General features: G+C 41.5%; 1 protein-coding gene across 1 annotated transcript in view; it reads right to left on the bottom strand.

The window, feature by feature from the left end:
• DOCK5 (dedicator of cytokinesis 5) overlaps window positions 1-15,897 on the bottom strand; it is a 458,078-nt gene that overhangs the window by 65,626 nt on the left and 376,555 nt on the right. Inside the window, exons 41-42 of the mRNA XM_053718116.1 lie at window positions 5,296-5,437; window positions 3,742-3,823 (exon numbers count right to left, since the gene is read on the bottom strand). Of these exons, the coding sequence (XP_053574091.1) occupies window positions 3,742-3,823; window positions 5,296-5,437 (224 nt within the window). The remainder of the gene's footprint in view (window positions 1-3,741; window positions 3,824-5,295; window positions 5,438-15,897) is intronic.

The raw sequence follows: 15,897 nt of genomic DNA, 5'->3' as shown, positions 1-15,897 counted from the left end.
ATAGTTGTACGCTTAGCCAGGATAGAGATAGCTCCCTCCACCTTAGGAATCGTTTGCCACAAACCCTTAACAGAGTCAGCTATAGGATACATTTTCTTAAAGTTAGGAGAGGGTGAGAACGGGATACCCGGTCTTTCCCATTCCCGTGTAACAATTTCCGAAATTCTCTTAGGAACCGGAAAAACATCCGAATAAGAAGGAACCTCTAAGTATTTGTCCATCTTACACAATTTCTCTGGCGGTACCACAATAAAATCACAGTCGTCCAGAGTCGCTAAAACCTCCTGAAGCAACAGGCGGAGATGTTCAAGCTTAAATCTGAAGGACATGACGTCCGAGTCTGTCTGAGGTAACACACTTCCTGAGTCAGAAAGTTCCCCCTCAGACAGAAGCTCCCTACCCCCCAAATCAGATCCCTGGGAGGGCATATCGGAGATAGCCAACAAAGCATCAGAAGTCGCAGGGACTGCATGGGTTTCTGTCCTGCATCGTTTGCCCTGTAACACAGGCAATTTAGACAAAACCTCTGTGAGTGTGGATGACATAACTGCAGCCATATCTTGCAAAGTGAAAGAATTAGACACCGTAGAAGAGCATGGCGTCGTTTGTGCGGACGTTAAAGGCTGTGACACTTGGGGAGAAAACAGCGGCATACCCTGAGTCTTATCAGTCTGAGAACCGTCATTGGAAATATCTTTATTAAAATTCTTAAAGAAAATTTACATTCTAAAGCCCTTTCAATGCATGTGGGGCACAATGTACCAGGGGATTCCACAACAGCATTTAAACACATAGGACATGTAACATGTTCAATGTCCTCCATAATAACAGATTTGAAATGCCAGCGTGGTCAAATCACTGTAAAAACAATCAAATTAGAAAAAAAAAAAATTCAGTGAACTGTGTCCTTAATCCTAAACGTTTACACAGAGCACCCAAGAAATTAAATTAATTTAGCCTCAATTAGGAGCGGCTCAATGTATGCCTTCGCACCCTTATTGTGGGCCCTGCTAATACCACAGTCACCTCTCCGCAGCTCTGCTGCGGTTCCTACCTGCCTTCGTGACCACCGCTATTCTCCAACAGCGTGACTAGGACCGCTTACAGATAATAATGACAAGTGGACCTAGTAGCTGCACTAGAACACTGCCTTCAAGTATCTGTAAGTGCCAGAGCTTGATCGATGCGTAACTGCGCTGAGCGCGCAAGGACAAGCCCAGCCCATCGTGGGCGTAAACATCAAACCCGGGAAGCTAAGAAATGGTGATCTAATGCCATGTACCGCAAAACAAATATACAGTGAAACACACCATATTACATGTCCCCAGCGTCAGCCAAAAAAACACTCTAATAAAAGGTTATGCCCATATATGTACTTGCATTTGAGCAGTACAATAACCTCCCAGCGCTTCCGGCCATTGCAACGAATACCGGACTGTCAGGGAAACTTAACCGTGTGTGGGTTGTCATCTGCTTCTACTCTAAATGACTCCCACTAGTATAGCAAGCCCTATTTAGAGCCTACAAACACTGATTCTGTTCTGTTTTGGATCATGGTAAAAATATAATAGGATAGCCCAGTCCTTTTCTGAGAATAAGCAATAAAGCCCCAGAAATAAAAAACACTGTACCTACCTCCATGCTGAGGAACAGCATGCAACTCCTCACAGTGTCAAGAGATCCACTTCTCCTGAGGTCCTGTGAAGAAAGAAATGTCTTAGGAGAAATTCACTAAGTCCAGGTCCAAGCTGCACCAATATGGGAGGCGTAGTGAGACAAAAATCTCACAAGTTCCCCTAACTGGTTCTTCCAGAAGCTGCCCAGCAGTAAAATAGTACACTCTGGTACCATTTAAAAATAAAAAAACACTTGATTGAAGAATATTAACTAACACCTCACTTTACCTCACTCCTATCACTAACACAGGCAAAGAGAATGACTGGAGTGGGAGGGAAGGGAGGAGCTATATATACAGCTCTGCTGTGGTGCTCTTTGCCTCCTCCTGCTGACCAGGAGGCGATATCCCATAAGTAAGGATGAAATCCGTGGACTCGTCATATCTTGTAAAAGAAAGCAGTTTTTTGCGGAGGGAAGAGGAGCTGCCTCGTAGCAAAAGTTAAGTACCGCAATGCACCTAAAGGGCAGCTGCCCCCTCTCAGATCTAACTTTAGGGCCTGCAGAGAGGTAGTATCCTGCGGTGAGTCAGATGCAGTTGCGACTTTCCCACTCCGCTGTACAGCATGGATCACAATGTGCCGTCTGCTCCCCGTGTATATAATACAGCTTGAGTGTCAGTAGTCTCGTGAGGTGCGGCGTCATTTTTCTCTGTCTGACTAATGCATTGTTCAGCCGTGTCGGCTGGGCACAGTGGTAAGTTGGCGGCAGGAGAGCAGGACCGAGAAGGATTCTGGACATAGACTGTGGAGCCACAGCGCCCACATTTTTACTGAATGGTATGAATCCTGAGATCTGGTCTTGGCCCGTGAGAATAAGTGTGGGGTAAGTCTGTGTCTGAAAGACGTTCATGTCGTTTGTTAATCTCGCTTCCAACATGATCAGGTGTTTTGGCTGGGGTAGGAGGTAAGGGGAATGCGGCTCCTTCACTCGTGTTATGATGCCGGTACCCAAAGTGTCTGCTTCCAGATTAGGTAATAGGGTCTGCCGAGGTTCAATTAGACATATAGGAGTTGCTTTAGTGTGTTCAGGTGCGCAGTGTTCTCGGATTTCACAAAGAAGTTCCTGCATAGCTGCTGTTAGGGAATCCAACAGTGGTGCAAAGACGTCTATTAGAGCTTCAGTAATGTGCGCCATCTTGTCTGTCTTAGTAAGCCCGTCTGCAGGCCTGAGGACGAAATTTAACTTTTTAGTGCCTTCTCGGAGGCCAGGAGTTGGAGTACCCTGATCCTGAGGTTTTCCCGGGCACTCTTGTTGCCAAGGGAGGTATGGATGACTAGTGATTCTGCCACTTTGCATTCATAAACCAGTTTCAATCACGGAGCAGTGTGAAGCTGTGGCCATCTTGGTGAGCCACCTACCGGAAGTCACGATTTTAACTATTTCTTAATGTTATTCTGTAAAAGGACATTGTAATGTAAATTTGTTGTGCTTTTAATACTTTTCTAATCATCCATTTCATCTTCTGCAGTGCATTAAATTGATTTGTAAATGGATCCTTTACCTTTATTTTGCCTGTTGAATCCACCACCTATACGGAAACATATGAATACTACCATGTTCTCTGTGGGAAAAACTATGCAAATAAGAGGCAGCAGCATAAATTAACCTCCTTGTAAGGGGGTTGGGAGATATTTTTGTATCTAAAATAGCTGGTTATGCTCACAGAACTCCCACTATAATTAACATCATATTACCTATTAGGCTCTGTGTATAAACTTGAGCAGGGATGGTCTTTCTGCAAACATTTTAAATGGCCATGTCCTAGAGAACAATGATGATAATGATGCTTTAATTGAGCAAAATCAGCTAAGTCAAATGCAAAAACAACCCACATTTTCCCATGCATTTAAAACTGCAGCTGATTTAACAAGTAATTTAGAACACATAAAAAAAAATACAGCACAATGTAATCAGTAAACAAAGAAACTCTTTAAAATGCAAATCAACACCTGCGTAAATTCTTCTTCAATTGTTCTATGTTTTCATTATTCTTTATATATATTACAGAATACAAAAAAAATGAGATGAAAGATTATATGGTAGATACGGGACATGAGCAATTACCTGAGGATCTGCTCAGGCACCAGCTTCTCCTTGTACCGAGACGGGAGGTTCATCAGGGGTTTGACGCTGAAACACTGTACATCTGCATGTAAGGGGGGTTAAGGAACAAGTACACAAGACTGATGTATGGAGCTGAGGAAGGGAATCATAAGTAAAAAGGAAAACTCAAGCTGTTTAGTTGTGAGAGGTTTTGTATTTTATCCCACTTTTCCCGTTATCTTGCAATAGAAATGTTTTCACTGCCCTTAGAGAGGCTGGAGTAGATCTTGCAAACTTCATATCTCTGACCCTTCAACATGCTACAAAGTGATTGCTTAATCAGTGTAGGCCCTTAATTATATTGGTTTCTCATTGGCCAAAGCAAAAGGACACACGATTAACTAATACAGGTCAATTCAATTGTTGCTATTAAAGGCATATGAAACAATGCTTCTTTAGTAGAAAAAATACCATGTTAAATGAAAGCATAAAAAGAAACAGACTTTGGGCAGTCTCCTAAGCTTACATTCAAATAAAGATACAAAGAGAATGAATACAATTTGATAATAGGAGTAAATAATAAAGTTGCTTAAAATTGCATGCGGTATCTGAATCATGAAAGTTTAATTTTGACTAGACTATTCCTTTAAGTTCTACTGTCAATATTTTGCTGAAAAAGTCCTCTACTGAAAATGGCAATAAACTGATTGCAGCTAGATTAGATGTATATCTAGCAATACTTCGAATGATAAACCCTGCTATTTTGCCTTTCTGTAGAGACCCAAGCCCACTTGTGGGGCTGTGACAGGGAGTAATGGACACTGCACAACTGAAGTAAAAAACAATAAATAAATAAAATGTAAAATCCTTTTAAAATTATGAATAATACATAATGCATTGATTTCTAATAATTAAAACTCACTGCTTAGTACTTTTTTATTAGAAAACTGAAACAGACTTTTTTATATCCCTTTAAAGGCACAGTCAACACCAAAATTGTTATAGTTTAAAAAGATAGATAACGCCTTTACTACACATTCCCCAGCTTTGCATAACCAACATTGTTATATTAATATACTTTAGGACATTTAAACCTTGAAATTGCTGTCTGTTTCTAAGCAACTACAGACAGCCTCTTATCACATGCTTTTTTATTTGCTTTTCACAACAAGAGACTGCTAATTTATGTAGGCCATATATATATATAACATTGTGCTCTCTCCCATGGAGTTGTCCATTACACTGCACTAATTGGCTAAAATGCAAGTCAATAGATAATAAATAAATAGCCATGTGATCAGGGGGCTGTCAAACAATAACAATTTTAGAGTTGACTGTCCTTTTAAGTAACTGCTAAATGATTTTAAACTTTCTGTATATGACCACAGACAATGAGTTGCTGCAATGAAGAGGTAGTAAGAATGATCCTCCTCTCAGATAACAGGATATGAAGGCTGCTCCTATCATTCAGACAAAAAGCTCCTCCCCTACAGTAAAGAAGAAGGAAGCTTCACCTATGAAAAGTGAGTGATAACAACCCCTCCACTACATAATGACTTTTTATGATTTGGATACATTGCTTAGGAGAGTTCTTGATTTCTTCTCCAGGACGTGAGCTGCTAGATAATTTCTCTGCGTTGGGAAACTGAGAGAGAAGCCTTAGGTTGAAATCTTCCAGACGCTCATAATCTTTTCCCCGGCAAATGAAAATCTTGTTCTGTAGGAAAACCCAAAGTACAGGGACGCAGGAGCTTCAGATGAGCTACCATTCATGGGGGAATAGGAGGTGTGTAGCACGGAATCAGGTATCATCAGACAACAGAGAAAGAAAAAGAAGAGAGAGAGAGACAGTTGAGGAGAGATAAGTGGAAAAGGAAGGGAAACGGAAATGAGAGGAATGGGGAGGATGCAGTAGAAAAAAAAGAAAAGATAGAATTAAAAGATATGAAAAATAAATGCAGCAATTAAAAGAGAAAGAAAGCAACAAGTATATCTTATGTTACTTTCATTTTCTGGTCTATATTCTACTTGATCATTTACCTTCCACGTGGGTGAACAAAAACCCAAAGCCTCAACTCTCAAGCTTTAAAAGGCCTAACATGTTCCGTTCCTCATTGTTCTGTAAAACTCTTATAGAATAGTAAGTATTTTTGTCTAAGAGTTGATCACAGTCTGGCTTGTTTTCGGATGTTTTTCGACGCAATCACAATAGGATATTTTTGACTATTTCTCGCAACCACAATTCCGTTTTCAGCTCCCTGAGAAAAGCCCTATTTTTAACATGGAGCTGTAAAGTTGATCACAATCTATTTTCAAGATACTTTTCAACAAGTTTCTGAAACCATTTTAGAATGATTAAATTCAACACCTAAAAGCACTTGATAAAGCCCAAAAATGGCATTTTGAACACCTTTGTTATCATTCTATAATGATGCAAATGTGCAATGGCCACAAGAGACATTTTAGGGGTGTATTTTCACACATGGTATTGATTCTTTAAAGCTCTTTTCATCACTAGTGTATAGTCCTTAATTTACATTTACATATGTATATGTATTGTTTGTGTGCATGATATCCTGTACAGCAAAGGGGATCCTCACAAAAAGTGAGATCAGCACCCTAGCATCTAGAAATGACGTGTAACAATCTCTTTTTGTTAATGAATGTTTCTAAATCACACTCACATGGTAATGATTGTCACTATTAGCACAGGCATCTTCATAACCAAGCTTTCAAACAGGATTGCGCATTCGTAAGCTCAAAAGGAACCTATAGCAATCCAAAACCATCTTAATCACTGCTAAATAATCTGAATTCCATTTGCATATAGGCATGATGGGAATACTAGGCATGTTTGCTCAATGACTATATTGACACTATTGGTATTTATTGATTTTCACAGTTTTCCGGTTTGGTGCGATATACATCTGAAAGCAAGAAGATGACTATGGGTTTCTAGGAGTTTTCTGGGAAGCATTCTCTCCTTTCTAGGAAGCATTCTCTCCTTTCTAAAACTGGATTTTAACAGTACTGAAACTGTAAAATGTGAAATCTCTCCATTGCAATATTGTAGCTGCAATAAAAAGATGTTCAAATGAGATAGCACCTTTTTGAATATGTTTGTAAAAGGAAACAAGCCTTGGTGACCGGTCTTTCAAGAATAATCCGGCCTTTGTGAGTGCAAGTTCAAACACATTTACAACAGTGCACTTTACAGTGCTTGAGCCTAAATTATTAGTTCAATAACGTAGGTGCAAGAATAGTAAAACACAATGTTATGAACATGTTTGGACTTTGGGGTCTATTCAAGAATGGCCGGACGGACAAGAGCGGACATCTCCACCACTGTCCCCCCGGCATTGTGGCTAATGAGCACTAATAAGTTGCCGGGCATTGTGCAATACTGCCCCCTGCTTGTGCCAGGTCTGATACGCTCCAAAGTTGCATTTGCAGCTTCGTAATTGGAGCCCTTTGTTTTCAGGTGATTCCTATAAGAGTGTCAATATATAGTCACTAAATAAATATGCCAGTACGCCAGTCATGCCTATATATAAATAGCATTTAGATTATTTCCCTTACACACTGAACAAAGGGTTTAAAGGGACACTTCTACTCCACAAATGTTATTGTTTAAAATGATAGATAATCCCTTTATTACCCATTTCCCAGTTTTGCACAGCCAACATGGTTATATTAATATACTTCTTACCTCTGTGATTACCTTGCATCTAAGCATCTTTTAACATCCTCCTGATCACATGGCTATTTATTATCTATTGACTTCCATTTTAGCAAATTAGTGCAGTGTCATGCACAACTCCACGGGAAAGAGATCACAATGTTATCTATATGGCCCACATTAATTATCACTCTCTTGTTGTGAAAAGCTAATAAAAAGCATGTGATGAGAGGATGTCTGTAGTGGCTTAGAAACAAGCAGAAATGTTGAGGTCTAAATGTTATAAAGTATCTTAATATAACAATGTTGGTTGTGCAAAGCTGGGGAATGGGTAGTAAAGGCGTTATCTATCTTTGTAAAGAAAAACAATATTGGTGTTGACTGTCCCTTTAACATAGTAACAGAGAATATGACAGTAAATAAGAACCAAAAACATAATTTATGCTTACCTGATAAATTCCTTTCTTCTGTTGTGTGATCAGTCCACGGGTCATCATTACTTCTGGGATATAACTCCTCCCCAACAGGAAATGCAAGAGGATTCACCCAGCAGAGCTGCATATAGCTCCTCCCCTCTACGTCAGTCCCAGTCATTCGACCAAGAATCAACGAGAAAGGAGTAACCAAGGGTGAAGTGGTGACTGGAGTATAATTTAAAAGATATTTACCTGCCTTAAAACAGGGCGGGCCGTGGACTGATCACACAACAGAAGAAAGGAATTTATCAGGTAAGCATAAATTATGTTTTCTTCTGTTATGTGTGATCAGTCCACGGGTCATCATTACTTCTGGGATACCAATACCAAAGCAAAAGTACACGGATGACGGGAGGGATAGGCAGGCTCATTATACAGAAGGAACCACTGCCTGAAGAACCTTTCTCCCAAAAATAGCCTCCGAAGAAGCAAAAGTGTCAAATTTGTAAAATTTGGAAAAAGTATGAAGCGAAGACCAAGTTGCAGCCTTGCAAATCTGTTCAACAGAGGCCTCATTCTTAAAGGCCCAAGTGGAAGCCACAGCTCTAGTGGAGTGAGCTGTAATTCTTTCAGGAGGCTGCTGTCCAGCAGTCTCATAGGCTAAACGTATTATGCTACGAAGCCAAAAAGAGAGAGAGGTAGCAGAAGCTTTTTGACCTCTCCTCTGTCCAGAATAAACGACAAACAGGGAAGAAGTTTGGCGAAAATCTTTAGTTGCCTGCAAGTAGAACTTGAGGGCACGAACTACATCCAGATTGTGTAGAAGACGTTCCTTCTTTGAAGAAGGATTTGGACACAAGGATGGAACAACAATCTCTTGATTGATATTCCTGTTAGTGACTACCTTAGGTAAGAACCCAGGTTTAGTACGCAGAACTACCTTGTCTGAGTGAAAAATCAGATAAGGAGAATCACAATGTAAGGCTGATAACTCAGAGACTCTTCGAGCCGAGGAAATAGCCATTAAAAACAGAACTTTCCAAGATAACAATTTTATATCAATGGAATGAAGGGGTTCAAACGGAACACCCTGTAAAACGTTAAGAACTAAGTTTAAACTCCATGGCGGAGCAACAGCTTTAAACACAGGCTTGATCCTAGCTAAAGCCTGACAAAAAGCCTGGACGTCTGGATTTTCTGACAGACGCCTGTGTAACAAGATGGACAGAGCTGAAATCTGTCCCTTTAAGCTGATAAACCCTTTTCTAAACCTTCTTGTAGAAAGGACAATATCCTAGCGATCCTAACCTTACTCCAGGAGTAACCTTTGGATTCGCACCAGTATAGGTATTTACGCCATATTTTATGGTAAATCCTTCTGGTAACAGGCTTCCTAGCCTGTATCAGGGTATCAATAACCGACTCAGAAAAACCACGTTTTGATAAAATCAAGCGTTCAATTTCCAAGCAGTCAGCTTCAGAGAAGTTAGATTTTGATGTTTGAATGGACCCTGTATCAGAAGGTCCTGTCTTAGAGGTAGAGACCAAGGTGGACAGGATGACATGTCCACTAGATCTGCATACCAAGTCCTGCGTGGCCATGCAGGCGCTATTAGAATCACTGATGCTCTCTCCTGTTTGATTTTGGCAATCAATCGAGGAAGCAGCGGGAAGGGTGGAAACACATAAGCCATCCCGAAGTTCCAAGGTGCTGTCAAAGCATCTATCAGAACCGCTCCCGGATCCCTGGATCTGGACCCGTAGAGAGGAAGTTTGGCGTTCTGGCGAGACGCCATGAGATCTATCTCTGGTTTGCCCCAACGTCGAAGTATTTGGGCAAAGACCTCCGGATGAAGTTCCCACTCCCCCGGATGAAAAGTCTGGCGACTCAAGAAATCCGCCTCCCAGTTCTCCACTCCCGGGATGTGGATTGCTGACAGGTGGCAAGAGTGAGACTCTGCCCAGCGAATTATCTTTGATACTTCCATCATTGCTAGGGAGCTTCTTGTCCCTCCCTGATGGTTGATGTAAGCTACAGTCGTGATGTTGTCCGACTGAAACCTGATGAACCCCCGAGTTGTTAATTGGGGCCAAGCCAGAAGGGCATTGAGAACTGCTCTCAATTCCAGGATGTTTATTGGAAGGAGACTCTCCTCCTGATTCCATAGTCCCTGAGCCTTCAGAGAATTCCAGACAGCGCCCCAACCTAGTAGGCTGGCGTCTGTTGTTACAATTGTCCAGTCTGGCCTGCTGAATGGCATCCCCCTGGACAGGTGTGGCCGATAAAGCCACCATAGAAGAGAATTTCTGGTCTCTTGATTCAGATTCAGAGTAGGGGACAAATCTGAGTAATCCCCATTCCACTGACTTAGCATGCACAATTGCAGCGGTCTGAGGTGTAGGCGTGCAAAAGGTACTATGTCCATTGCCGCTACCATTAAGCCGATCACCTCCATGCATTGAGCTACTGACGGGTGTTGAATGGAATGAAGGACACGGCATGCATTTTGAAGCTTTGTTAACCTGTCTTCTGTCAGGTAAATCTTCATTTCTACAGAATCTATAAGAGTCCCCAAGAATGGAACTCTTGTGAGAGGAAAAAGAGAACTCTTCTTTTCGTTCACTTTCCATCCATGCGACCTTAGAAATGCCAGAACTAACTCTGTATGAGACTTGGCAGTTTGAAAGCTTGAAGCTTGTATTAGAATGTCGTCTAGGTACGGAGCTACCGAAATCCCTCGCGGTCTTAGTACCGCCAGAAGGGCACCCAGAACCTTTGTGAAGATTCTTGGAGCCGTAGCCAATCCGAATGGAAGAGCTACAAACTGGTAGTGCCTGTCTAAGAAGGCAAACCTTAGATACCGGTGATGATCTTTGTGAATCGGTATGTGAAGGTAAGCATCTTTTAAATCCACTGTGGTCATGTACTGACCCTTTTGGATCATGGGTAAGATTGTCCGAATAGTTTCCATTTTGAACGATGGAACTCTTAGGAATTTGTTTAGAATCTTTAAATCTAAGATTGGCCTGAAAGTTCCCTCTTTTTTGGGAACCACAAACAGGTTTGAGTAGAACCCTTGTCCTTGTTCCGACCGCGGAACCGGATGGATCACTCCCATTAATAACAGATCTTGTACACAGCGTAGAAACGCTTCTTTCTTTATCTGGTTTGTTGACAACCTTGACAGATGAAATCTCCCTCTTGGGGGAGATAATTTGAAGTCTAGAAGGTATCCCTGAGATATGATCTCTAGCGCCCAGGGATCCTGAACATCTCTTGCCCAGGCCTGGGCGAAGAGAGAAAGTCTGCCCCCCACTAGATCCGGTCCCGGATCGGGGGCTCTCGGTTCATGCTGTCTTTGGGGCAGCAGCAGGTTTCCTGGCCTGCTTGCTCTTGTTCCAGGACTGGTTAGGCTTCCAGCCTTGCCTGTAACGAGCAACAGCTCCCTCCTGTTTTGGTGCAGTGGAGGTTGATGCTGCTCCTGTTTTGAAATTCCGAAAGGGACGAAAATTAGACTGTCTAGCCTTAGCTTTGGCTTTGTCTTGAGGTAGGGCGTGGCCCTTACCTCCTGTAATGTCAGCGATAATTTCTTTCAAACCGGGCCCAAATAAAGACTGCCCCTTGAAAGGTATATTAAGTAATTTGGACTTAGAAGTAACATCAGCTGACCAGGATTTTAGCCACAGCGCCCTACGTGCCTGTATGGCGAATCCTGAGTTCTTAGCCGTAAGTTTGGTTAAATGTACTACGGCCTCCGAAATGAATGAATTAGCTAGTTTAAGGACTCTAAGCCTGTCCGTAATGTCGTCTAGCGTAGATGAACTAAGGTTCTCTTCCAGAGACTCAATCCAAAATGCTGCCGCAGCCGTAATCGGCGCGATACATGCAAGGGGTTGCAATATAAAACCTTGTTGAACAAACATTTTCTTAAGGTAACCCTCTAATTTTTTATCCATTGGATCTGAAAAAGCACAGCTATCCTCCACCGGGATAGTGGTACGCTTAGCTAAAGTAGAAACTGCTCCCTCCACCTTAGGGACCGTTTGCCATAAGTCCCGAGTGGTGGTGTCTATTGGAAACATCTTTCTAAATATTGGAGGGGGTGAGAACGGCACACCGGGTCTATCCCACTCCTTAGTAACAATTTCAGTTAGTCTCTTAGGTATAGGAAAAACGTCAGTACTCGCCGGTACCGCAAAGTATTTATCCAACCTACACAGTTTCTCTGGTATTGCAACGGTGTTACAATCATTGAGAGCTGCTAAGACCTCCCCTAGTAATACACGGAGGTTCTCCAATTTAAATTTAAAATTTGAAATATCTGAATCCAATCTGTTTGGATCAGAACCGTCACCTACAGAATGAAGCTCTCCGTCCTCATGCTCTGCAAGCTGTGACGCAGTATCAGACATGGCCCTAGTATTGTCAGCGCACTCTGTTCTCACCCCAGAGTGATCACGCTTGCCTCTTAGTTCTGGTAACTTAGACAAAACTTCAGTCATAACAGTAGCCATATCTTGTAATGTTATCTGTAATGGCCGCCCAGATGTACTAGGCGCCATAATATCACGCACCTCCCGGGCGGGAGATGCAGGTACTGCCGCGTGAGGCGAGTTAGTCGGCATAACTCTCCCCTCGCTGTTTGGTGAAATTTGTTCAAATTGTACAGATTGACTTTTATTTAAAGTAGCATCAATACAGTTAGTACATAAATTTCTATTGGGCTCCACCTTGGCATTGGAACAAATGACACAGATATCTTCCTCTGAGTCAGACATGTTTAACACACTAGCAATAAACTTGCAACTTGGTTATAATCTTTTTTAGCAAAAACGTACTGTGCCTCAAAGAGGTACTAAACGATTAAATGACAGTTGAAATAATGAACTGAAAAACAGTTATAGCATCAAACTTTAAAACAACACAACTTTTAGCAAAGGTTTGTTCCCATTAGAAAAATAACAATAATTAAATTTGACATAAAAATTACAGAGCAACGTTTTTATTCACAGTCAATATAAAATTCTCACAGCTCTGCTGAGAGAATCTACCTCCCTCCAAAGAAGTTTGAAGACCCCTGAGATCTGTCAGAGATGAACCGGATCATGCAGGAAATATAAGAGTAACTGACTGGAATTTTTTGATGCGTAGCAAAGAGCGCCAAAAACGGCCCCTCCCCCTCACACACAGCAGTGAAGAGAAACGAAACTGTCACAATTAAAACCAAACAACTGCCAAGTGGAAGATAATGCCCAAATATTTATTCACTCAGTACCTCAGAAATGTAAACGATTCTACATTCCAGCAAAAACGTTTAACATGATAAATACTTATTAAAAGGATTAGTGACTTTTAACAGAGTAGTTCCGGTGAAATACCATCCCCAGAATACTGAAGTGTATACATACATGTCATTATAACGGTATGGCAGGATTTTCTCATCAATTCCATTCAGAAAATAAAAACTGCTACATACCTCAATGCAGATTCATCTGCCCGCTGTCCCCTGATCTGAAGCTTTTACCTCCCTCAGATGGCCGAGAACAGCAATATGATCTTAACTACTCCGGTTAAAATCATAGTAAAAAACTCTGGTAGATTCTTCCTCAAACTCTGCCAGAGAAGTAATAACACGCTCCGGTGCTATTGTAAAATAACAAACTTTTGATTGAAGTCATAAAAACTAAGTATAATCACCATAGTCCTCTCACACATCCTATCTAGTCGTTGGGTGCAAGAGAATGACTGGGACTGACGTAGAGGGGAGGAGCTATATGCAGCTCTGCTGGGTGAATCCTCTTGCATTTCCTGTTGGGGAGGAGTTATATCCCAGAAGTAATGATGACCCGTGGACTGATCACACATAACAGAAGAAAGACCCTACAATCTAAAATAAGAAAGTTCGTTTGAGATCAGTCTCCACTTTCTTATCTACTGGATCAAAAAAAGCACGAGAATCATACATAGGTAAGACTATATTTTTTTTTCTCCAGTTGTACAAAGGAGCCATCAACATTTGGTGGATGATGCATATAGTCAGCAACAGAATTCAGAACTGGATCAACTGATCCAGGTTTTAAGGAATGAGTAACAGTTTTTGTCTTTTCTCCATCCAACCTTAAACACCTAGAGTGAACTAATATAAATCTATTTGGCCAAGAAGAATTTAAAATCTCAACACACCATTCAACTGGATACAAATATCACAGCTGGGCTTGAGTGGCCTGTAAAGAGCCCTGCCCTCAACCCCACTGAACATCTTTGGCATGTACTGGAATGCTGATTGCAAGGAAGACCTTCTCATCCAATATCAGTGCCTCCCCTCACAAATGCTCACTTGGCTGAATGGGCATAAATGACAACAAACACACACCAAAATCTTTTGAAAAGCCTTCCGATTAGAGCTGTGGCTGTTATAGCCGCAAGGCGGGAGGGGGGGGAATCCATATTCATGCCCATTGTTTTTGAATGAGATGTTCTACAAACTCATATACTTTAGGTGTGATGATCAGGCCTTCACATACTTTTGGCCATATGAAAAACCTTACCTCCATAAGACATTACATTTTTCAGTATTTTTAAATCTAAATGAGGATGAGCAATTTCTTTGGACTTTGTCTGCAGTGTATAAATGTTAGAAGAATCCCTTGAAAAAACAGACATTTTTTCTTTAAAGCTTTCTGAAAACCCAGAAAAATGTGAAGAAAGATCACACAACGGATGCTATGATTGTGAGGAGCACAGAGTGCACCTAAGAAGAAAAGAATGATCCAGGTGATAACACAAATAGTTATTCTAATATTTATTGCTAGTTAGGATTAGAGTAGGAGAACCACTATGGGTTAAGCCTCCAATAATTACTCTGTCAATGAATTCTCTGTGTCAGGCCTCGAATAAAATCTGCCTATAAGCTTCTCTGGACTTCATCAGTAAAAACATCCAAGTTTGTATGCATCTTCTAACGATTTAGAAAAAGAACTGAGGTTCAGGAGTTATACCATTTGCAAACTATGATGATTAAGATGATGTGCCCTCTTCAATGAGATATTTTTTTACCATAGCAGCATCGGGTGTTCTCTTACATTCAAATAACTTAATTTTGTTTCACTGATGGCAAGGAACCTTAGACAAAGAGAAGAACTAATTCCAGAAGATACAAGCTTCCTTCAGTTACAGGAGCTTGTACTTGTTCAAAGCCAGAAAACAAAAGAGCATTGTCTTTCAAAGCTTTAGTGAGTACATCAAATTTCTATAAAGGAACAGTGGAAAGCAAAGCTCTATCGTTAGCCATCACAGTAGCTCGGGAACTAAAAGATTCAGAAAGGAAAGAAACGAAAATGAAAAAACAGAATTTATGCTTACCTGATAAATTACTTTCTCCAACGGTGTGTCCGGTCCACGGCGTCATCCTTACTTGTGGGATATTCTCTTCCCCAACAGGAAATGGCAAAGAGTCCCAGCAAAGCTGGCCATATAGTCCCTCCTAGGCTCCGCCCACCCCAGTCATTCGACCGACGGACAGGAGGAAATATATATAGGAGAAACCATATGGTACCGTGGTGACTGTAGTTAGAGAAAATAATTCATCAGACCTGATTAAAAAACCAGGGCGGGCCGTGGACCGGACACACCGTTGGAGAAAGTAATTTATCAGGTAAGCATAAATTCTGTTTTCTCCAACATTGGTGTGTCCGGTCCACGGCGTCATCCTTACTTGTGGGAACCAATACCAAAGCTTTAGGACACGGATGAAGGGAGGGAGCAAATCAGGTTACCTAAACGGAAGGCACCACAGCTTGCAAAACCTTTCTCCCAAAAATAGCCTCCGAAGAAGCAAAAGTATCAAATTTGTAAAATTTGGCAAAAGTGTGCAGTGAAGACCAAGTCGCTGCCTTACATATCTGGTCAACAGAAGCCTCGTTCTTGAAGGCCCATGAGGAAGCCACAGCCCTAGTGGAGTGAGCTGTGATTCTTTCAGGAGGCTGCCGTCCGGCAGTCTCATAAGCCAATCGGATGATGCTTTTAAGCCAAAAGGAAAGAGAGGTAGAAGTCGCTTTTTGACCTCTCCTTTTACCAGAATA

This window comes from Bombina bombina, chromosome 6 (assembly GCF_027579735.1).
Source record: "Bombina bombina isolate aBomBom1 chromosome 6, aBomBom1.pri, whole genome shotgun sequence".
NCBI lineage: Eukaryota > Metazoa > Chordata > Amphibia > Anura > Bombinatoridae > Bombina > Bombina bombina.
Note: the sequence above shows the minus strand (reverse complement) of the source record. Positions and strands in the feature narration are given on the sequence as shown.